Source organism: Tetrao urogallus, assembly GCF_951394365.1.
Source record: "Tetrao urogallus genome assembly, chromosome: 1".
In the NCBI taxonomy this organism is placed as follows: domain Eukaryota; kingdom Metazoa; phylum Chordata; class Aves; order Galliformes; family Phasianidae; genus Tetrao; species Tetrao urogallus.
The window spans coordinates 178923988-178948039 of NC_136813.1; the positions used below are offsets into that span (position 1 = coordinate 178923988).

General features: G+C 45.4%; 1 protein-coding gene across 5 annotated transcripts in view; it reads right to left on the minus strand.

The window, feature by feature from the left end:
• Positions 1–2697, minus strand: part of KIF21A (kinesin family member 21A) — a gene marked incomplete at both ends in the record, with an annotated part of 82563 nt that extends 79866 nt beyond the window's left edge. For all 5 annotated transcript variants that reach the window (XM_079541698.1, XM_079541702.1, XM_079541701.1 and 2 more), the window contains one exon: positions 2654–2697. In XM_079541698.1, the coding sequence (XP_079397824.1) occupies positions 2654–2697 (44 nt within the window). The remainder of the gene's footprint in view (positions 1–2653) is intronic.
• Positions 2698–24052: the final 21355 nt, after the last annotated feature.

Genomic DNA, 24052 nt, shown 5'->3' on the forward strand with positions numbered 1-24052 from the left:
GATAGCTCACACAATAACTAAGTTCCACACCAATACATGCTGTGGCTAGAGAGGATCGCAGCAGTTGGTGAGAATCTCATCTACCCAACCCATAAGAAGCCTGAGTTATCGTGGCTAACATGGCAAATACTCCAAAATTTGAAACTATAACTGACATCCTTCTGTGAACTTAATTCCAGAACTACCTGCCTGATGGCCTCCAGCACTTCAGAGCTTCCTCAACAAAAGTGAATCTTGGTCTGTTGAAAAGACATTGACAGAAGGAAGGGGTAATTTCAGCTTGACAAAAAGAGTAGCTTTTCACATGCAAAAGAAAAAAGAGCTCAGAATGCCATCACGAGGCCTCCCTGATTTCATGTGAAAACAGGCACTACACACAGGCACACAGAGGAACACAGAGCAAAGCTCTCTGTTGAAGTTGCACACAATTACCAAAATAGTCCGCAACTCTTTCAGTGGAGGCTGCAATACAGAAAGAATTTTTTTTCTTAAGTGGGGAATTTAACCTTAGTTACTGGATTACCTGCCAAATTCTTTTCAGCTTTCATGCTTCACTAAACAGTATTTAGCTCAGTGCTCACAAACCCATTATTACACTAAAGAAAATGGGGAGCAATTAACATACAAAATGATAGCTTTAAGGTGGTGCTGGTTGGAAAGAAAGAAGTATTTTTGAATAGTGTTGTCTACCATTAGGTGAAATAACTAGGTTTTGGAAAAAAAAGAAACAACAAAACAATTTGCTAAATCATTTCAGTAATGTCTATCCTACAACTCGTGATTAAGGCTCAAGCTAACGCAGCTATTCAGAAAGCTCAGGGCAAAATGCCTTTGAAACATCTCAGTTGAGTTACTACTATGTGGGTTGCAACCTAAAAGCCAGGACTCCTGTTGGGCAAGCCCTGTTCATAAAACATACATGTAAAAACAGACTAAATCATTGTAACAGCAGAGACCAATGCTGAACTAAGCTCAAGTCCCCCAAAAGGACTGAAGAACCAAAAGAAGGAAACAGAATTCAGTAGTTTTCATCAGCACAGCACTGTGCTGATGCAACTGGTCTTGCAGCTCAGAGCACTACAGCACTACACAGAATACACAAACAGAAATAACAGAGAAGTTACTGGCAAGGAAAAAGCAGTTGTGCAAGGGTTTGATCCTGGCTTCTAAACCGAGAAGGAGAAATGATTAACTGCATGTGAACAGTTAATCTGACAAAGCAGGCAGATGGGAGCAAAGATGCAATCCCTCATTCCTAGCAAGCTGTACTCAGCTGCAGGACCTCAGTTGTCCAATTATGCTACAGAAATACGCCTTGTAACATTTGGGATTTGTTTTCAAGAGCTACCGTGATCCATCGTAATGCAGCTGAGCCATGCTCATTCACTTTTATCAACCCTTTGCCATAGATTATTTCTAATCTATTTATCATAACACGTCTACAACCATGGATATATCTACACCAGCAGCTTTTAGTCAATTCCCAGTAACAACAGCCCTTTGTATTTTAAATGAACTCCTACACCGCTATTTTCCTTGGCTTGAAGGATATTTAATATTTTCTTCAAATGACAGAGCAGTCTGCTAACCTGCAACACGCTCTATTTTGGGGATCACACCTATCTCATATTTTCCTCTTTAAATACACAGCCTAATCGTGCTTTAGAATAATACCTCCCTGTACTCTGTGTGAAAAAGGCTCGGGCAGAAAACCACTCCCTCAGAAGCATCTCTCTGCACGGGCAGCACAACTGCAGCGTACATCCCATGTTATCACACAGGGGCGGTGCCTGTTTACCAAAAATGTTATTGAGCTGTTCCCCCCAACACACCCACCAGCAGCAGCTCTCAGCAGCACGGCTTATTCCTACGCCCTGTTTAGCACAGCTATCCACCTGCTTTGTCTTCCTGTGCAGTCCCTGAATTACTCCATAAGGTGAAGCGCATGCGGTGGCTGCAAAGCCCAAATGGAGAGACAGACCTTGCCCGAGGTCTGACCGCGTGTGCCACCAGAGCAGCAGCAAGTAACGCAGAGAACCTTCTTTAGAGGGGAAAAAACCCACAATCCCCATTCAGTACCACGACCCCAACCCAAACACGTGCATTCTGCTGTACGTGTGCGTGCGTGCAGGTCTATTTCCTCTTATATTTGAATTATGTAAAGGCATCCTGAAACTTAAGACATCCGTAGGCTAATCTGGAAGTTCTTCAAACGTAACATCTTCACGTAGAAAACCGGGAAGAGCCAGGAGCTCGCTGCCGAACACCAGATTTTTATCTCCGATTAAAAAAAAGTGTAATTTGAATGAGCTGATGTCCCCGAACGATTGAAGCTCCGTTCCCAGCACGGCTCCTACACAAACTGCCGTTTGCTGCAAGCAGCCGCGCGATTCGCACCGCGGAGCGCAGGAGCGGCTGCGGGGCCGTCATTAGCGGGAGCTGTGCGGCGACACGGCTGAAAGCGCGAGGCCGAGAACGACTCGACGAGCAAGGCGGCCTCGGGAAGCGTTTTTCCACCTCTCCGCCGCTTCCGAGGGAAAAAAGAAGTCAGAATGAGGCCCCGCGCGGAGCTCCCAGCGGCGGCGCGCTCCGTCCGGGCGGACGCAGCTCCGCGAAGGGCCGCCCCGCTCCCCCACCTGCAGCCGCCGCTTACCTGACGGCCACCCGCACCGAGCTCTCGTCCTGGCCGGCCGACATGCTGCCGGGTGGCGGGCAGCGCCGCAAGCGGGGCCGAGCGGGAGGAGCTGAGGGCGGCGGCCGCGACTCCGCTCACCTCCCGCAGCGCTGCGCTCCAGCCATTTTAGGTGCCGGAACGGCTAAGGTAGAGCCGCGGAGCTCGGGGCGGGACCGCCGCTCCTCTGCCCCCGCCCCGCTGCGGCCCCGCCAGTCCCTGGGCGGGGAGCGCCGTCGCGCCGTCGCTCGCTCTTGCGGTCCGCCGGCCGGGGGGACGAGCCCCGGGCGCCGGCCCCAGCCCCGGGCCCGCTCCAGCCGCAATGCGTCACGGCCCCGCCCCGGGCCGGCGGTAGGCACGGCGCGGGCACGCGGCCCGACGGGAGCGCGCGGCGCTCGCCCCCCGCTACCTCCTTCCCGCCCGCCCGCCCCTCGGGAGCCTCGTGCCCGCCGGCCGCGGGGCTGCCGCCGCCCGAGCCCGACGCTGCCGGAGCCCGACGCTGCTGCCGCCGCCTTCACCGAGCGCCCGGCGTTCGGTTGTGAGCCGGGTGGGCGGGCAGTGTTCATTCCCGATGCGAATAGCCGGGAAACGAGCCCGGCTATTTTGCCCCCAAACGATCCGCATTCCTCGGGAGGGTTTTCCATCCGTCTGGGGAATCGTAACGAGATGCCAACGAGCTCGCCGTGCGAGCGGCCGGGCGTTGCGGCAAGGGCTGCTCAGCCGGGCGGGGTGCTGAGCTGCTGCAGAGCCGCTGCGGCCCGTCCTGGCGTGCAGCGTCGTTGGGCTATCAGCGATTATTTACATCGCATTTACAAATCCAGCTAAAAATAACGCTTAAGCAAACACGGCAAGCACGAAGGTTATTATGCATTGGCTCTCGCAGCTTCAGTAAAGTGGATACTTTCTTATCCAAATGTATCCGATGCTTCTTTTCTGCTGACGCGGCGCTAATGTAACGAAGGCATTAAAGCCGCATTTGCGCTTGGGCAGCATCTCCTGCTGGGTGGGCCCCAGCACGGCGGCCTCACCCTGAGCATGAGCACGCGTGTGAGCTCTCGCGTGTCCCTGGTCGCTTATCTCTGCCTGACTGCATCCCTTCCTCTCTGATCTGCATTGGAAACGAATTAAGCAAGCTGAGTCTGGCAGAGTTCCTCCTAAGCTTAACGTTACTACAGGTGGGTCAGTGTCTGCATCTGAACCGTAAAGGATTTACCCTCATGGTGAGGATTTGTTGTCCACGTTGCGATTAAAGAGAAAGTGATAAGGTGGCTGTAGGAAGTAGTTTGGGGAGTAAAATGCTTCTCAATTATGTTTATTTTGGTCCTACTGTATCATAGGCATGTTTTCTATCTTAAATACTTCAAACCCAGTGCAACGCTCCTCTGAAACTGATACAGCAAAGTACATGTAGCTTCTCGCCATGTTTCGTGTGAGTTGCCTCCTCTTCATCCATCCAGATGGAAAGCAGGAAAAAGACATAGCTTCTATCCCTTGTGTGACACATTTTCTCTGTACCCCCATCTCCAGAACACGCACAAGCCTTTTGTTAAAATGAAGTGCTTTATTTTGGCTTTTCCTCATTCTTTCAGTGTAAAAAAGTATTGTGCTATAATGTTTACTGATTCAGGAAAATTACAATTCTCCCACTTTTTATTTCTTAAAATGTAGATGCCTTCTGCTCTCCAGCACCCTATTCACCTCACTGAAGGATTAACTTCAATAAGTTAGGCACGATCAGTCCCTCACCTTCATTGTGTAAGTATCACCAATGTCTGATTTATCTTTAATAAAGCTGTATCATAACACTTACAGACTTATGAAATCTCGAAGCAAAAGAAAGAGCTGTGGAAGTCCCATTTCCTGGTTCCCCTTGCCATGCCCACAATAGGACCTGCACATCTGTTCACTTCCAGATCAGCTGTTCTCATGAAGGGCACAAACTGCAGTGCCGGGGAGTAGCAGGAGAGTTTCTGTCTGTGATCCCTGCTCAGAGGACAGCGAGGGACTGCCTTCCCTGGCAGCAGCACTGTCACAGCTGGTGCACTTTCACCCTCTCCATTCTCCTGCCACATGACTCAGTGCCACGTGCCATTCACTGGGGCAACCAAAGAAAGATCTGCATTTGGGAGGGCAAGGGCTATGACTGACAAACACAGGCGCACACGCGCACACGCTCTGCCCACATGCTGAATCTCCTCACGGAGTTCCTCAAGCAAGCATCAGAAATTATAGAGCTTAAAATCGTGAGCTGTACACGACCTCGATGAGCATCTCAATAGACTGCAGTGCAATCTGCCACACTAATCGCAAGCAGATCCCATCTACGTGTCCAAGACCTGTCTTGAACTGTGTCATGCCTGTGGACTACTTGTCTAGGCCATGTCAGCACTGTACCAGCTGATTATGAAATGGCCTAATTAGAGTACCGCAAGTCCACTTAAAATAGTGGAGCCTTCACTTTAAGTATTTCAACTGTGACAGTTTTCTAGTGCTCACTAAGCAAGCTTAAACAGGAGTTTAGGAGCTAGGGCCATTGTAAGGGGGTTAACAGTATCTTCTTTGACCTGCTGAAAGTACCATTTAGTTCTGAGAAGAACCAATGGAAATAATAGAAAGTTAGAGAAGTTTGTCCTGACATTTCACAACCATGAGGATCTATCTCATAATATTTTGACATTGTTTTGTTTTTATTTAAGACTTAATTGTACAAAAAGAAAAAAGGACTTGATGGTCCTGGTGGACGAGAAGCTGGACATGAGCCAGCAGTGTGCACTTGCAGCCTGGAAGGCCAACTGTGTTCTGGGCTGCATTAAAGAAGGGGTGGCCAGCAGGGAGAGGGCGGTGATCGTCCCCCTCTACTCAGCTCTTGTGAGGCCCCACCTGCAGTACTGTGTCCAGGCCTGGGGCCCGCAGTACAAGAAGGACATGGAGCTCTTGGAGTGGGTCCAGAGGAGGGCCACTAAGATAATCAGAGGGCTGGAGCACCTCTCCTATGAGGAAAGGTTGAGGAAACAGGGATTGGTTGAGGGAACAGGAGGAGGAACGTCCGTTTACAGGGGTGGATAGCGATAGGACAAGGGGAAATGGTTTCAAACTGGGACAAGGGAGGTTTAGGTTAGATATTAGTAGGAAGTTTTTCACACAGAAGGTGGTGACACACTGGAACAGGCTGCCCAAGGAGGTTGTGGGTGCCCCATCCCTGGAGGCATTCAAGGCCAGGCTGGATGTGGCTCTGGGCAGCCTGGTTTGCTGGTTGATGACCCTGCACACAGCAGGGGGTTGAAACTAGATGGTCATTGTGGAACTTTGCAACACAGGCCATTCTACAATTCTACAATTCTATGAAAACCATATCAGATAACAGCCTCACTTTCAGAATATAGCTGTCATGTTCTCTGGTGCTTCTTCTCCTAAGTAGTGGAAATAGTTAGGATATCATTTTATTAATGAATATTGTCTTCTTGAATTTGTATGATAAATGAACTAACTACATACCACCCACAATGTATTCCATAATTTTGGAAAGACACACTGTGGAGCCTAAATATGTATGCAAACCCTACAGAAAATATGCATTCTAATGAGTAATTTTTTTCTTCACATTTACATGGCAGTGGGGAAAAAAAAGAAGAGATTTTTGCTCCTCATGTAAGTGGTCACAGACTTTATAAGTTTTTACTTGCCTGAGTCTGTCATAACTCTATAAGCTCTATGACCCAACAATTAGCGGTATTCCATCATCATCTGACACAAGAAGGGTGACTGAACTCTCGTGAAACTGGGTTTCAACTGATGTTGCTGACTGAAATCAAGTCAGCAATATTCATTCTTTAGCAGTAATCACTCTATTTTTATGAACATTAAGCTCTTTAACATCGAAGAATACAGTGCTTCCAGGTTTATTCTTGGCAAAGTCAAACCTCTGTTTTTATTTCTCATGTGATGCCTCAGGGTTTCACAAAACTTAAGCTTTTCTGCAGCCAGCCTTTCAAAGATCTTCTCCCCATGCTAAACTGAACCAGAAACTGTTGGAACTTGATTTTGATGGATTTTTTTGAAGTAGGTTTTTCTCCTCTGGCTTCCTTATTTCAAACTGCAGGTCTTTGGAAGTAGTTAAGCTTATCAAAGACATCTCAAATGCTTTCTATTTTCTTCTCATCACTCACAGAGATTTTTGATAAAGCACAGAGGAAGGTGTTAAGCCATTCTAAAGTGAGAGGCAGGAAGGTACCATGGGGCCTTTAGTTCCAGTAAATGTTGAAAACAAACTGCTAAAGTTTCTTGGCTCATATGGGATGAGGGAAGGTACATTCAGAGTTGACAAGGAAGAAGGGAGTGCAAGATCATGTTTGCATAATCAGAGAAGCAGCAGATAAGGAAAGGAAACAAGCTGGTTTAGCATAGACAACTCTGGAGAGAGAGTGGTAGAGAAAACAGAAGGGATGGGGTGGAGAAGAAAGAGGGATCTCTGGAGTTAAAGCCAAGTGATGGCTCTGCAGGGTTGTTCCTGGAGCTTAGGAAGCACTAGGAACCTCCAGAGCAAGAAAAAGTGAGATGGATCTTTCCTGTCTACCTTCCAGAAACTAAATGAACCGTAGAAGAGAAAATACAATGGAAAGAAACATGACTAAGGGATCGTATCTGGAGCTGAGAAGATTCAGTGGGAACAGAGTTGCCAGCTGTACAATCACATTCAATGAAGAAATAATTTCTTCATGAACTAGTGCTTTCCGTGCACAAAAACTGCACTGTATCACTGCACCACTGCTAACAAAACAGTACAAAACTGTAACAAAGCAGTCATTCTCTTCTCTTTGCAGCTCAGTGTGTTTGTGCTATGTAACAAAAATGTGCTGATACACATACACTTGTTTTTCTTTCTTCAGGACCAAAATATTGAGGTAGCTTGCACTACTGCAACTGTAGTCTACACTAAGATGGTTATACCAAGATAAATGTTTTGATATAAATATATACATTGCATGGAGCTGTGTAACACACATAAATTGCTGCTGCTAGACTAGAAGAAAATGAAGAAGGCTGAAATACATCTCTGAATAAATCCTCCCCAAGAGGGATCGTAACAGACACATGGCTCAAGAACATGGGTTTGTCTAGGATGAATTTGCCTTCTATGCCACAGAGTTTTAAGAATTTGTTTGTTAACTGAAAGTTGGAATCAGCTTTTTACAGCAAAATCCTGTAAATTTACCCTGCTGATTGGAAGTCCCTTCAGGTATTTACAGAAAGGATGTAAATAATGGAGGAGAGAAAAAAATAGATCAGACAGTTGTGTTTACAATAATGTAATTCATTTTGATGATTTGTGATAACGCTATTCTAACCTGCACAGTATTGGGAAGGTTATAACCCAAGTCTGAGAAGGATGAGGTCTTGCTGTGGCTCTGGGCTATTAAACACCGACCAGTGTGCAACCAGTCCCTGCAGGGGACTCTGTACCATGGATCAGAAATGTGTGTTTCTAAGCCTGATACTTGGGCCTGACTCACTGATGTCTTGATAGAATCCCAAATTCTACTAGATCAAGATAACAATGTTGTGCGTTCTCCATGCTAATGGGAAAGACTAAAAAAGTTTCCAAGGAAGAGCACATTAGGCCAACTGTCTTACAGTTTGAGCCAAAGCAAGCACAGTTCTTCTCATTTTTTGCATGGGGAAATTGAGGCAAGAAGAAAATGAGAATTGGAGGTGTCCATAGAAGAAATGGTTGTCAGAACCAGTATCAGGGCTGATTCAGGGGCCTGTGCTAGTGTTGTTAGACCACACCTTAATGAGATGAATTATTAATACAAAAGCTGCACGGGAAATTCATTTCTGCTGCCTCTCACCAGAACCAGCTGTTCAGACTTGAATGAGTCAGAGTTGCACAATACCAATCTTGCCTTTAGGATACAGTTACCCAACATGATGGGCTTTTCATAATATCCCTCCCAACAGTATCCTCATCTTTCCTCTGTCCTTCACCCTTCCCCCATCATCACCATGCTGTCAATTTTGGGTTCAGACTTCACCTGCAGAAGGTACCAAAAGGCAGCAATCCCACACACACAGTATCTGCGGTGGCAAGGCAGCCTCCTGTCAGCAGACTGTGCCAGTCTGCTCTAGATAAGACAAAAAATTAGCTCACATGTTTAAATAGTGAGCATCGAAACCCTGGCACATTCCAGATTAAATCAATTTTAAGTTCTCCACCTCTGGGAAAATGCTCTGATGAAATTAGTTGCAATGAGGTCAGGAAAGTTTCCGTTTTCCTGCAGAGCCTGCTGACAGCTACTAGTAGAGGAAGGTCAGTGGGCAGATTTAGCATCGCCCTGCCCTTCTGTGTTGCTCTCACAAACCTCCTCTTTATGTATTCACAAGACACAGTGTGTTTAAGCCCCAGACTGCGAGTTCCTTGTGCTTGTTTTACCATTTTTTTAAAGACGAAATCCCATTTCCTACTTGGCGTCCTTCGGCATTACTGCAACAAAAACAATAAATAGGTATAACAGAAAATAAGGATGGAAGTCAGGTGAAGAAATGCCTAATTGCCTGCACAATACTGGGACCACAAGCCACAGGCAGCGCTGGAGCTTGGCGGAGAGCGAGTGGGTGGTGTGTCACCTGCAAAACAGAGGGTTGGGCAGGCAAAGAATGGATCTTGCAAGAACAAACTGAGAGTATTCAGCTTGATAGCATCATGGAATTTAGAAATTAAGAGATGACAGCTGTAAATTAAGCATGGCACAAGTTGTTTTATTCTCCATGTGTATGCAGACTGGCTTGGCAATCCCACAAACTCATGAAATTAAAATAAGTAGTTGCAACAGAGTTGTGACAAGCTTCATATAAGGAGTTTCCAGATAGAGCTTGCTATGGAAGGACCACTGCTATAAGAAAAGAATTGTGTTGTGGTGCAGCAGCAACAGAAGCCACTGCTATAAGGTCTGTGGCAGACTGCAAGGCTCACCTTTCCTTGCCAGGAAAATCTGTGCTTCCAGCTCTCCTATCCAAGGCAGAGATGAGGCATCACCTTCCTCTGGAAGAATGCAGCATGTTGAGCTTTGCTTTCCTTAATACTTATTCAAAGTAGCTTTCATACCACTCACTGCATATGTATCGTTTGGGAATGCTTGGGCCAAAGGATAATAGGCAGAACAGCGAAGGACTGAATCTTATTTCAGTTTTTTCCCATGGACAAGGTGCAAGTATTTAGTTTGCTGCTGAAATGGGACAGCATGTCCCTGCACTGCAGCAACTTCTGGAATCCATTGCCACAGGAGGTTGGGGAAGCAGACTATTAGCAGGCATCAGAAGGGATTAGACAAGATTTGTGAACAACATCTCCATTACCAGCTAATAAGAGGAACAGACAGGTCAATGCCTGTGATCTTAGCAGTCTGGGCCAGAGGAAGATGTCAGGTACATGTGCAGGGACCTCACAGACCCATCTGGGTCTTTCAGATCTGTGCTTGGCCAGCCTGTGCGGGCTGTTGTGCAGCTACACCAGGACCATCACCGGTGCTGGGCACATGTGGCATTTTTGGGTTTTGGTCTGACCCAGCAGGACATCCACCTCCTGTGGTTTGGCTGGATAAAGTGCCTAAACAGTGCTCTTCCCACCAAAGTCTCATACAACCATGATGTGCTTTAAAGGGAACTGGCTTTAACAAACTATCACTTAGGCTCAGAAAAATAATTGATACCAAGGGATGGAGAAAAACAGAAGATTTCATTACTACATTAGGAATTAAAGAATTGTTTGGATTAACAATATGGAATAACACCAAAAGGGCTCACTCCAAAAAGTGCACAAAATCAGATAGTCCTTGGCACTAACTTGGCACTGACAGAAAGAGTGGGCAGCCAACCAGCCATGGCTTTGCAGCAATCCCTTTTTCCAGCAGAAGAGTCTTATGCCATTTAACTTCTCCTCCCATCATTTCTGAACATTTCTGTGGCCGTTCTGTGGAGTTTTTCCAGCTCTATCTTGCCTGAGTTCGGGTGGCTGCACTGGAAGCTGCACACATGATTAGGCGCACCATGGATATTTAGCAGAGCACAGCAATGCACTCTGTTTTTCCCAGTCCTTTTGCAAATAGGTCCTGAGATTGTGTTTGCCTCCTGGACAGGCACTGAGCTGACATGCATTATCCCTAATTTAACATCTTTTTTCCTGTACATAATGAGCTCTTTTTTTTTTTTTTTTCCCAGATTGAAAAATTGTTTTCTTCTGTCTTTGTGTCCAGAATTTCTTTTGCTGCTCATTATCCAGGAGTTGCTTTGTCTTAGGGGATCTTTCTAGACCTTTTTGTAACTGTTGATGTCATTATCCCTTTGTCTGCCTTTTCATGGAAAATACAGATTTCAGCAAAGATTCTCATGAGGCTGCTGATAACAGCACTGACAGATCTGTACACTGAGAAACCAGCAGGAATGAGGAAGCATTGTAATGACAAGGGAAAAGACTTGAAATAACTTTATATATATAGGCATACCCAGCTAAATAACAGACAGAGAGAACATAACTAAATAAACAAATATTTGGAGGGAGTGAACAAAGGGTGGGTTAGGGTGGAATGCAGACCATGGCTGAGAAGGGCACAAAGGGAAAGGCAACATGGACTCAGGAACAGATTTCTCAACAGTGACTTGTGTGCAGATAGGAGAGAATCTCTCTATGGAAGTAAGATTCCCTCACTTCCAGGACACTGCAAACAGCACTGGGAAAAAAGAACCTGAAGCAACCTGATTGCACAGCCTGATGGATGTCTCCAGGCTCACAGAAGATGACTAATCAGCACAGGAAAGCATTGGTTTTCACTTTATATTACTGCTTATGGGTTTTCTCTTGTTTGAGAAGATCCTGATGGAGTAAATAGGGCACAACGTCATTTAAAAACAATAAAGAAAACCAGAAAAGAAGAAAAGCCCATTCTTCTCACACCCCATGGAGTAGTAACTTAGTGGAGAAAAGAGCACCACCTAGTGCTACTCGCTGTTTGCTGATGCTGTGCCGTCCTATGCCCTTCTTCAGATTTCGGCGCTCTCCCACCGTGTGCTGCTCAGCAGCAAGGGGCATCCCAGCTCCCGAGGAGAAGAGCAGCTGGTTTGCCAAGGGCCCGACATCTCTCCGTTCTGTGCAGCCTGAATGAGGCAATGCCTTGGGCACCCCGTTAGCATAATTAAGGTGGTTGCTCTGATTCATTCAGGCCAGATTCTACTGCCCTTACTCATACAGAGGAGATCTGTGCCTCACTGATGGGCCCTGCTGCTTTCACCGGGCTGGAAAACATTAATCAATGCTCACAGAGCAGGCTTGGAAAAGCAGACGACCAGATCCCTGCACCTTGAAAAACAGATGGTTCTTTGCCTTTACTTTCTGATTCTACAACTTGTGCCAAGCTACTAAGCTTGTCTTGATGCAGGTGAAAGCTCTATGCCTTTTTATTGCCTTTTCTCAAATCAAAATCTGCAGGAGGAAGATCTTCAATGAAAACATCGCTTTCCATGAGAGCTGCCTTTGCTGTCATTAATGGATCATATGCAACCTTAATTCTTTTTTTTTTTTGCATTTATTGTTAAAACCCACCTTGCTGCTTTTGTTTATGTCTTTTGGTTATGAATCCATACAATGTTTGTATTCATATTTTTAACATTGAACACCTTCTGTTCTGACTCACAGCTTCACGTTTTCTGTCACAGTGCAATTAAAATATCACAAGAAGGGAAGAAACAGGTAAATCAACTCAGAATGATTCTGCATCAGCTGTCGTTATGTATTATGTAAATAGGTCCAGACTTGAAGATACTTGTAGCATTGGCTATGTGGGTTAATTTACATAAGGATGTCTATAGTAAAATGTCTTCCATTTACATTTTTGAGTCTCCTAAGTGATCTTCATGAGCCATGCTACCATGATTCAATTAATCTAGTAATGGGCTTATGTCTTCTACCTATGAAGCTATTCAGCATCGCACCGTACATCCCGACTGGAAGGTGATAAAAATCAGCTCTTCAGATATTTTCCACATCCTCTGATTTGCAAAACCAAATTTTTCCGTAGAGGTTTTTATTTCTACTTTATAATCCTGCATTTTTCCCTATCCAGCAGCCTCCTCATAGGTTCTCTTCAGCTGAGAAAGAAGTGATCTGGGTTATCTGCACCTTTCTGCCATGTACCTGTACCTTCACTGCTGCAACCACTGCTGCCCACAGATACCACTTGTGACCATTTCTTACCTGGTACAGGATTTTTCTTTTCAAATTTTCAGGCGACTTGATTTGGATGCTTTTCTTTATAGGAATGCTTTTCTTTTAACTTTAATGAAAGGAACCTTGATTTAGTCTAATATATTTATGCCCTTTACTAAGAGAAGTCAGCAGAATTTGCATGTACTAGTGTGTACATGTGGACATACGCACATGCTGTTAAATAAGAATGTACAAAGTGTGAGTATGGTCTGTGACCATATAGTGCCCAGTTACTGGTTGGGCTCCATGGGACATCAGTGGGGAGGCTGCCAAATAAACCTGATGCAGGATGTCTGTAACCATCCCACTGGGCAGGTTTTTCTCTTGAAAATATGTGTGTGATATTACATGAAGGACATTCTCATTGTATCAAAACTCCTTGGCTCTAGAACAAAGACATGTCATGGCATGGATGCATGTTCATTAGAGCACATATACATAGGGCAGATGTCTGTAATTGCATTTACCAGCTGCTTGTTAATGGGAACCACCAGCCAGGTACATTGCACTGTATTCCCAAGGATGTACTGCTCCTTCCACAAGCACACATGGGAAAAATGGGCTTCCAAGAGCTCACACTACAATGACATGGGACATATGCAGAGCTGAACACATGTCCAGATCACCAAATATCCACTCCTGACCCAACGTGTCCAAGAAACTCCAACCATTGTGGCCATGCTGAAGTCTGTGGGTGAGCAGTGGCTGACATTGTGGCTCTGTAAGGGATATGGTGTCTACATGATGTCATGGGATGAAATAAGTTGGAAAAGGCTGGCTCCGGTTTTGCATCTTTCCTGTAGTAGCAACTGTGGGGAAACTGGGAGTGACTGCAGGGAGTGTTATCTCATTGCACGTGGGTTTGATTCTGTCATTGCACTGAGCAATTGAATTTAACATCTATTCATTGTTTCACTAGTGACAACATAATTAGCTAATTAGTACGGACTAATTGTTAAAAATACTGTACTGCAGCTACGCTAAATAAAATAGCCTGTGTACTTCTTTCTGGGAGAGTTATGAGTTCATGCTTTTCTCCTTAGGAATCAAAGAAACTCCTAAGAAATAAAAACCAAACCAGCAATTCAAAGCCAATTCATACTCTGCTATGACTAAACCAGGTGCAATAAGGGACTGGCGACTGCACAAAGGTTGGGTTTATGGCCTTGCGCAGGGCGCAGTGTGTAGCCAGGAGCAGGTGAGATCCCTGCTGGCACCAAGGGTTCATTACAGCCTGACACCAAGGTTTGGATTTATAAGGAAACCAAAGCCACCAGCCCTGCCCTTCAGACTGAGAGGTTCCACTGCCTGGTTGGGTCCACTGACTCCACACATAAACCAGAGGCACCTCCAAGGGCTGGGGAAGGAAACCTCTGCCTCTTAAGACAGAGCAGCTGTGTTAACATCAGCCTGGAAGGGCTGGGTTTCCAGGACACCTCCTTCTTTTCCTGTGCCCACTCTGGGGGAGGTTCTGCAAGGGTGAGGCCCTTTGCAGACAAGAAATCAGAGTCCAGCTGTGTTTTAGCCACAGCTTTTTGCAGGAGGAAACAAGTGACAGCTATTTAAAAACTGTGACAGACCAAAGATTTTTTTGTTCCCAGACTATCTGTTTCTAGTTATGGTTTTGTTCTGTGTTTTCAGCCGGCATATAATTACCATGAATTATAGAGCAGAACAGGGTGTGTGTAACCACACCTCGAACAAGCTGGTTCTCATTGGCTTGAGCAATGGCTGGAGCAGCTCAGGTTCCCAAGCACAGCTTTGAAACACAGTCTGGGAGGCCTGTGCAGAAAGCTGGGCTGCTTTAAAACTGATCCAAGTGACATGTTGTACCCCTGGTGACACTGATAGTACACACCATTGCTCTTCAATGAGCCCTGAAGTGCACACAAAAACATTAAAGCTCGCACATTCCAACAATATTAAAGAAGACACAAATACTTGCTGACAATAACTTTTAGCATATGCCTGTTAAATCCTTCTTTTCATGTTTGGGCAGAGAAAATACCCATCTTGCAGATTTTGAGCCAGGACTGTATCTCAGTTTAGGCCTTAGACTGTCCTGTGGCAGAAGTCTGTCATTCATTAGAAGCCTTCAGGAAGCGTCCTAGAGGCTCAACATGCAGAGGATTTTAAACTGATGATGCTGACAAATGCTGATGCGCAGACCAAACCTGTGGCTGAAATGCTCAGTAGCAGAGCACGCTGGCAGACAGCCACCCAGCCCACCTGCCTGGGAATCACTGCTGGTGCTCCAGCCAAAATAAGAGGTAGCTCATTATCACTGGATAATAAGTCCAATTATTTATGGCAATAAAATATGTAGGCAATATATGTTGACATTTCGCCTTCCAAATTACTTATTTCAGCACAGATCTAATTTTGCAGGTAGGATAATACAACAGCGATGTAGAAATTAGTCTGAGAACCTCTTAGTGCTTGTGCTTCTGGCTGACAAAGCAAACTGCAGAGAATTAAACCTGCTCTCTATGCAGATGTTTGCAGGGATGGTTGATGGGTGCAGGGCACGATAAAGCCCCAAGGCTCTATAAGGAATGTTTCCATACTGATTTCAATTCCAGTATCTTTCACTACAGGAGTGAAGGTTTCCAGGTTGAAGGCCTTAAGTCAGTATTTGAACACTGAATTAACCAATTTACCTGGGAAAACTGACCACACTTTACTGCTGGGTGAACTGTGGAAAAGTTCTGCCTCACCTGCCGCTTTGTTCAAGATGAAATGCATTGACACGGAGGCCTGGAAATGGGAAACATTTTGTTTTTTCTCTGAACAGCAGAAGCCCCTGCTGTGAGATATTCCTCAGACCAAAATCCAAAGTAATATTCAGAAGACAACAAGGAGTTCCTGTGCAAGGTACTCCTGCTGGGTTAGGTAAGCAGCTGAGCTGCTAGTTGCCTGTACTTTGCAGTGCAGAGTAATAATTAACAGTGATAAAAAAATACACATGCCAAAGTCCAAGCCACATAGTGAATAACTGCCGTCATGGAAAACATCCCCCATGGGCAAATTTTGATGTAACTGTCAACACGGGGTGTCAGCTAAAGCAGCCTCTGACCAGCCCATTCAAACTCCATTTGGGCTCCATTCAAACCCTCAGACACCAACCAAAGTCAGTGCAGCCCCTCGTGCACTCAGCAAACCCTGAGTGCCATGGGAGCCAAGGGAACGCATGGCACGCTGCCCTTCACTTGGAGGACAATTCCTGCCTCTAAGCCCCTTTGCCATGAAAGCCTTTGTAAAGCCTTTTCTGCCTAACCTTTAAGGCAGGAGGTGACAAATTGTACTTAGTGCTTGTGGGCCCAGCTGCAGAAGCATGCCACACACCACCACCCAGTTCACAATTCAGTCTTCAGCATAACTACATATTTCTGCAGGATGCTCCGTTACATAGTCTGCCCTTCCTGTAGATTTTCTGTCTGAACTAATAGCATGTCTTTTAACCCATCCATCAAGTTCTTTCAGACGAATCTGAACTTTTATCTGTGTTGCTATCTTCAGCCTTGTGCTGAGCTATCTTCTGGTGCCCAACATGCTTTATAAATTGATTTGTGGGTAGCAAACACTGTGATTTATGTGCTATGACATTTCCCCCTTCTTAGCTACCGGTAAAATCTTGAGAAATCTCTTCCAGGAAAACTGAAATTTGCAAGTCGTGGCTCAATTCGAAGATATATTGTTGCCATTAAATGACATAGATACAGATAAAAGAAAATGTTTTCTTATTCTATTAAACATCAGCATTGCCATTCTTGTAATTTTATCAAGAAAGCCAAAGATTTGATGTTTTCCATAATGCTCCAGCTCCTGCATGCTCATAATTACGCAAGAGTAAAACCATTCCATGTTTTAAGTTCTTTACCCAGAGAGTGGTGAGGTGCTGGAACAGGCTGCCCAGACAGGTTGTGGATGCCCCGTCCATCCCTGGAGGTGTTCAAGGCCAGGTTGGATGGGGCCCTGGGCAGCCTGCTCTAGTATTGAATGCAGAGGTTGGTGGCCCTGCCTGTGCCGAGAGGGTTGGAGATTCATGATCCTTGAGGTCCCTTCTAATCCAAAAGCCATTCTGTGATTCTGTGATTTCTGTAAAAGAAAGTATCCAGTACTCATATTCACAAAGTGGAAAATTTAGATTAGCCGTATTTTGAAGAATCAGAAATCTAAAATACACAGATAAAAATATCCAGCATTTGTTGTTTTGCAAGTACATTGCTATTTTCAAGCAGAGATTTTTGAGGTGTGGCGCTAGCAAACCTGAAATCTTGCTACATTCCTCTTCACCTAACTATCACAAATGGAAACAGATGGTGCAAGTTGTCCCCAGCAAGTAGCACGTAGTTGTGAAGCATGAAGAAACAGGTTTTGAATCACCAGGGAAATGGCATCAAAATACACCTGGGTAAGGACATGCAGGCAAACATTGCATCACGTCCCATAAGTCGCATGGCCAGCTGGCTGTAGCATGTGACAGCACTGCTCTGAAAGACATGCCTTCGAAGCTTTTGGATGCAGTACAGGTGACATGTCTCAGCAGTCATGCCAAGTGCTCATTTATCTTCTTCAGTGTCCTGTGTACAACTGTGTCTGCTGGATGCACGAGGAAGACTGCCAAAAAGGCAGACACCAAAGAACTTTACTCATCTGTTTCCCAGGCTGCAGCAAGCGGTGCTGTAGGAACACTCCTGTCTTGCCATTGCATTCAGGATACATGTTTAATAACATAGGATATTTGTAAAGATTTATACAGGTGTAATTTATTGCTGAGTGGTGCTGTGTCCATGTGAGGTTTAATAATACATCTCAAAATGCGTTATTAATGGACAAATAAAGAGTAATTTCACATCAGTTTGAGATACTCGTCAACGCACCAGGAGCCCTCATGCACCACTTTGTTTCTCAGCCACACAGCAACCAATTTGCTCAGGTGATGTCCTGCTCTGGGGACAGTCTCCTCAGGGCAGAGAGGAGCAGGCTGCTGAGGGTGCTCTGTGGATCAGGGTCTTGAATTCAGCCTTGTTCTAACGATTCACAGGAGGTGGACAGGCTCAGTGTGGCATGGACGCAAGATCTTCCCACAGCCAGAGGAGTGGATTTCCAGCTGTTCTACCTCACCTCTACAGTTGGTTAGCAAGTGGGGCCCTGCCTGGCAGTCTCAACTTCTCTGCTAGCTGGGGAGTGGCTCCTTAATCCCATTCTTGCTTGACTTCATGGCAGCCCTTACACAATCCCTGGCAGCGCTACCAGGCATCTCTGTTATGTGAACACCCCCAGAGCTCTAATGTACTCAGCTTGAAACAACTTCAAAGATGCACTGCTTCTGGCCTTCAGAAGAAAGTTGCTGCTGCCCCCAGAGGGGTAGCAGTCCCTGGCTTCTCTCTTTTGCCTTTCCCTTCCCTCAGCCTCTTCACTTTCTTTTCTCTCCCCTCCTCTGATCCCCTCTCGGATGTTGATCCTTTAACATCACCATCGCAGAACTGGGACCCATTTATTTCTCCTTTCCTGGCTGCTTCCATCTTAGCAGAGACCCCCAGCAGGGAGGCAGGGGGCACTGGCAGCTTTCCACTCCCAGAGGCCTTGCAGAAGGACACCCTGCTATTGCTGCTGGCCCCTGCCCCATCCTTTGGTGGGAACAGGAGAACAGAATGGTCAGGGAGAGGCCAGGCTGAAAGCAGAGCCAGTTCTCACCTCTTTGATCACAAACCTTGTAATGGTTGGATATGTTTTTCCTGGAATTCCAGTTCTGCGGAAGTAAATAAAGAGGAAAAAAAGCAACCTGTGTTCATGGCCAGAGAGTAAAGACTGAAAATATGAAACAAACACAGCATGGTGAGGAGGGTGCATGTTGCTGCCGTTTTTGTGCAGCCTTCTGTTGGGGCACCTTTCCTAGCACCTCCTCTCTCAAAGCCAGCCTGGATGTAAGCAAGGGGGCTCAAAACTCAGTCAATAAAAAGAACAAACAACTGTTCACATGGGGAAAAAATGTATTTTCTATAATATCTGACTGCCCTTATTTTTGTTTCTTTCACCATGGAAGGATAGGGCTGGGAGCCTCAGGAGCCTTTTCCCTCTAATTCTGGCTGTTGTCTTAAAACTGCCAGTCTGAGGACAGACAGGCAGAGCCAGTGATCCCTGCAGTGGAAATCTGTCTGAAGGGGAGCTCTGTCAGCCTCAGATCTGTTTTCTCTGGAAGCCTTTCTGGGCTAACCTCTTCAAAGTGCAGGAGGGAAACACCATCTGCCTGCTGGATTAGAGGAAGAATGAATGAGATTTAATTAAGATGATTTTGCCCTCTAGACAGGTTGTTTAAAAATTAATTTTTCCTCTCCTTTCCCTTCAATTAAGTTTATAAGCTAGAGGGAACAGTGCACCCTGAAATATTGATTCTGTCTCTCAGATTGCAGTGACCTACATTTGTGGGTGCTCTGTCCATGATCAGGATTGTCACTGTCCTGCACACTGAGCATGGGAAGAGTGATCAGGCTGCTGGCTTGGGTTAGATGCAGAGCTCAACACGAATCCTTTAATTTCTTTTAAATACATCATGATTCATTATCTCAGGCAGGATCCTATATCAGGTGCATGAAGAAAGCTTTGTGAGAGGCAAGCCGAGGTTGGTTGATCAAAGCTACGCCCTAGGCAACATGAGAGAGCTTCCCAGCCGACTGCATCTGGTTTCTGCAAAGGCAGACAGCTTCAGTTTGACTGCTGGGGTTGACTAGAAGGAAACTTAGATGTGTTTCTTTTTTTTTTTTCTTTCCAATAGTTCTTCCCTCTCAGATTATCAGTCATGTCAACCCTACACAACAAGGAATAACTAAAGGCTTTTGGCTTTCGTCCACACCTGGGAAGCTTACATCATCCTCACTGAAGGCTTCAAAAGTGTGGCAAACAAGGAGTAAAACATTGGCCTGGCAAAGATGAAACTCTTGAGAAATGTCCTGATTTCCAGGCCCTGCTTGTAATTCCGCGGATCGGGATGCATATCTGCTCCACTTAGCTAACGTAGCATGCAAACAAAGAGAAAAAGAATTTGGGAACGATTTATGGATCTGTGAATAATTTTGACTTCAGCTCTCACAATTATATGTGCCATGGTGTATTGCATGTTGGGTCACTCCCAAGAGTTACTGAGTACCATAAACCTACATTAACACAAAACAAAATATTATGTGCCTTCATAATGCTGAGGGTTGAACATCACTCTCATTTATGTCTTATGATGGCATTTTCTTAGTCCACTAACAGCAAAAAGCTCTGCCTATGTTACCACTAGAACACACTATCTTGCTTTACGGGAGATGCTTGCCAATAAAATTATTCCAGCTATACACATATTCCAGTCTTTGGCAAGGGAGCAACACTTTGCAATACTGGTTGATATGAGTCTGCAAACTCAGCAGTAACATGAGTTCTTGCAAGTTCCTCTCTAAAAATCTAATCAGCGTCATTAAGGAAACCTATTAAGAACAGATAGAGATGCTTGATGACTCGAAGGCTCATGGTCCAAGCACTGGTTCTTTTGGGTTTCCCTGACATGCACAGCATTTCTCCAGGAAGGAATTTAGCTTCACTGCCCTTTGTGATGTTCAAATCTTTGTCACATTCCCCTCGTGCTAGGAGCCCAATGGCCTGGAGTTCTAGCAGTACTTTCAAAGAGTATTACTGAGACTTAGCATCACAAGCAAAACAGTAAATCAGAGCCTGTAAGCCTGCACAAAAGTTTCTATATTTGGGTCTGATTGTGGTGCTCAGTCATACCACAACTGCAGACAAAACTGGATGAGGTAAGTTAAGCAAGACAAGGGTGCTGAAAAGCTTTCCCACCTTCTAAATATTTCCATATGCTGGTAATTGCATTTGCAGTAAAACTCTTAAGACCATAAGGCCTCCATGGCATGCTGCAGAGCTGTGTTCTTGCCCCAACCAAAGCAACCTGTGGATGAGAACTCAGCTTCAAGTGCAACAACACAAGTTGTGTTCTGCCCACACGCCTCATTCTTCAGAAGGTGTTGTTGTGCCTCTTGTCTCCACCCTCAAGAAAGCTAAAAACACTCTAAAAGATCATAGCAGTCAGATGAGATTAGAGAACCAGATTATAGCCAGTTTAAGACATGAAAACACCAGAGGTCTTCTGGCCATGCTGCAGGCTGGCATGGCAGGAGTCAGCTCTGCTGTGGAGCCCAACAGTGTGTGTAAAGCAGCCGAGCACAGTGCTCAGCCCGGCACCGGGTAGTGAAGTGCTCCTGCATGAAGAAGTGCCTTTTCAAGGTGGGCAATGCTGGATGAACGTGCATTCATGCATGGGCCAGCTGGGTGCCAGGGCAGGGCAGCCGGAGTCTGTCTGTGTTTGCCCCCTACAAAGGCACTCTCCTCTACTTAGAAATCTCAAAATCTGTGCGTGCCAAGCAAGGAGTACAGCACATCTGTGGGGCTGTTGGTTCTGTGGGACTCATGGGTGATGGCTTAAAGGTTTGAGCAGGAGGAAGTGCTGTCAGAAGAGCTGGAGATGCTCAGTCTTTCACAGCTCCAGTTCTTTGGCCCTTAGCTCCCGAATTCCAAAGCTTTGCAGTTCAGCAGAGCTGGGAGCACTCCATGCAGGTGTGGGCTGCGGCCCTGCTGACTTCAGCAGCGCTGCTCCCATTCTCATAATTACTGCAGGCCAGGAGGGGCTGTGTTGGCAGCGTGTAACACAAGCCTCAGATACCATGAAGCACATCGAGCAACGCCCTGCCTCAAACAGGCCTGAAAGGGAGCACCACGTTACCCATCTGGAGAAAACCTGTCCTGGCTTTGTCCTAGCCCAGATTTTTTTGGCTGCAGCTTCCAACTTTTGAATCTTCTTTATGCCTTCTGCAGCAGCATAAGACTCTGAATTAGCAAAGTAAACACGCGTGGCTTTAGGCACAATGTTTTGAGCATGGCCTTGCACTTCATGGCAGACATTTGGTGGTGCAGCCCTGAGATATGTCCTCAGTGAGAGCAAGCTTGGCCACCTGGTCAGGTTTGTCTGCAGCAAACCCCTTAGAGCTCTAGCTTTGACTAGAAACTTTGATGGCAGAGAGGGAGTTAAAGTTGAGAGCGGGAGGATTTTAAATGAAATAATCCTTGGCGAGGTTTCTCAGGTGCAGGCACTTTTGGTTGAGACCCCTTGCCTCCATAGCTGCCTCCTCCAGGAGCAGGGCAAGCAGGCCACGGCTGGGCCGTGTTGGATTGACCAGTCCATGGCAGATTGATCAGACCATGGTGGAATGGCCATGCCATGATGCATTGAGCGGGCTGCAGAGGATTGACCAGGCTATGGTCGAGCAGGCAAGGCCTGGTGTGTTTAAGGGAACATCCAGCAGACTTGTGTTTAAGAAGGAAGCACTTCCAAATACCTTTAAAATGGATGGTGCCATCAGGGTTTTCTCCTGGTTGTTAATTAAACCTCTCAGACAGAGGGAGGTTTTAGCCAGTGACTTGAAGGAGGAACTTGACCTTACTTCTGAAGTCCTTGAAAGTAAGACTTGACAAAGGAAACACAGTCATTCTCCCTGGAATGTGAGCCTTGCCTCAGCTTTCACCTTCTCGTGAAATGCAGTAATAACTCTTCTTTTTTCACCCGTAATAATATGTGATGCATCAAATAGAGTCCTTGTCCTCTGGTGCTCAGCTATGAGCCATATGGCACACAATAAGTGAAGATTAGCGATTAGACAGGCCTTGAGTTCAGTAACATGATTACAGTATAAAAATAGGCATGAGGCTGAAATTGCACCTCTACTTGTGCTCATTTTGCACAAGCAAGAAAATGGAGATTTTCATAATTTTATTTCTGAGGTTATCATTTCATATAGAATATAAAGGGATTTCTGGTTGAATTGTAGAGATCAGACAATTATTTATGAATCATTTATATTTATGTGCTACCTATAAATACTCCAAAGCATGTTATGAAAAGTAATTGTGTGTTTTTGATGACCGCTTTATGCAATTCAAAGAGGATTCTGTGTTCTTCTCAAGTCTCAGCTCCACCACCCTTTTATACCATTCTGGCAGTGCAAGCATAAACTGATCTGGGAAGAATCTGCTCAATGCAAGAATGTCTTACTACGAGCAGATGCCAGCAAAGCCCCACTTTCTCACCACAAGCTGCTGCACTGTAGTACCTTGTGTTAATATCTGTGGTGGTTAAAAGCAAAACAAAAAACAAAGCAGGTGCATCTGACAGCATCCATCAGCCATCTCTTATTTGTTCACTTGGCATCAAAGGCACACTCCTCCTGTCTCTGTGGGACATCTCCTGGCATGAGGCACCAGCACGGGGGTGGTGAGACCAGCCAACAGCTGCACCCAGCCCAGCAGGGATGGAAAAGTAGGCCAGAAGGGTGGGAAGACTTGGTGCAACCCATATCATAGAGATCTGGAAAAATGCAACACAGAAGGCACCAACTGATTAAGAAGTCTCTAATAAACTTCATGTATTTCTTGCACTGCATGGCTAGAATTAGAGAAAAAGGTTGTAGGTAAGATACAGAGCACAAGAATATTGGAGAATTACTGAGTGCGACTCTGGATTGTTTCAGTGCTAAATAGGTTGGCTTTGCCTCAATACCTGCCTGATCTTTACAGTGAAAATTATCGTGTCAATTATAGTGAAAATAATTTTGGTTTCCCAAAGACCCAGAAATCATTATGAATCTGATCCATTTGAAATGTAGCTCTAAGGCAGTGCCAAATGTTATCGCAATTTTCATGCTAAAATCAAACAATAAATGTTTCTTCTTCTCTTGACACTTATGTTATACTACAAACACAGTGTCAGGACAGCTTGTCTCTATTTGTATCTCTGTCTTTCCCGAACCCCTCCTCCTCCAACCAAGGATTACTGCATAAACAGACACCAAGAAATCTGATGTGCTATTGCATGATTATTTTATATTTAAGCCAAGTTTAATTATTCCCTTTGTCCTCCGTAAAAACAGAGGGAATAAGAAAAAAAAGACATCTAACCCCCCCCAGGCAATCAAGAAATATGTTTAATTTGAGAATCATTTCTTGTGTGAGAAAACTTCTAAAAGATGTAGAAAAAACCTAATTCTCACTCAGTTTTTCATTTTGAAACATAAATG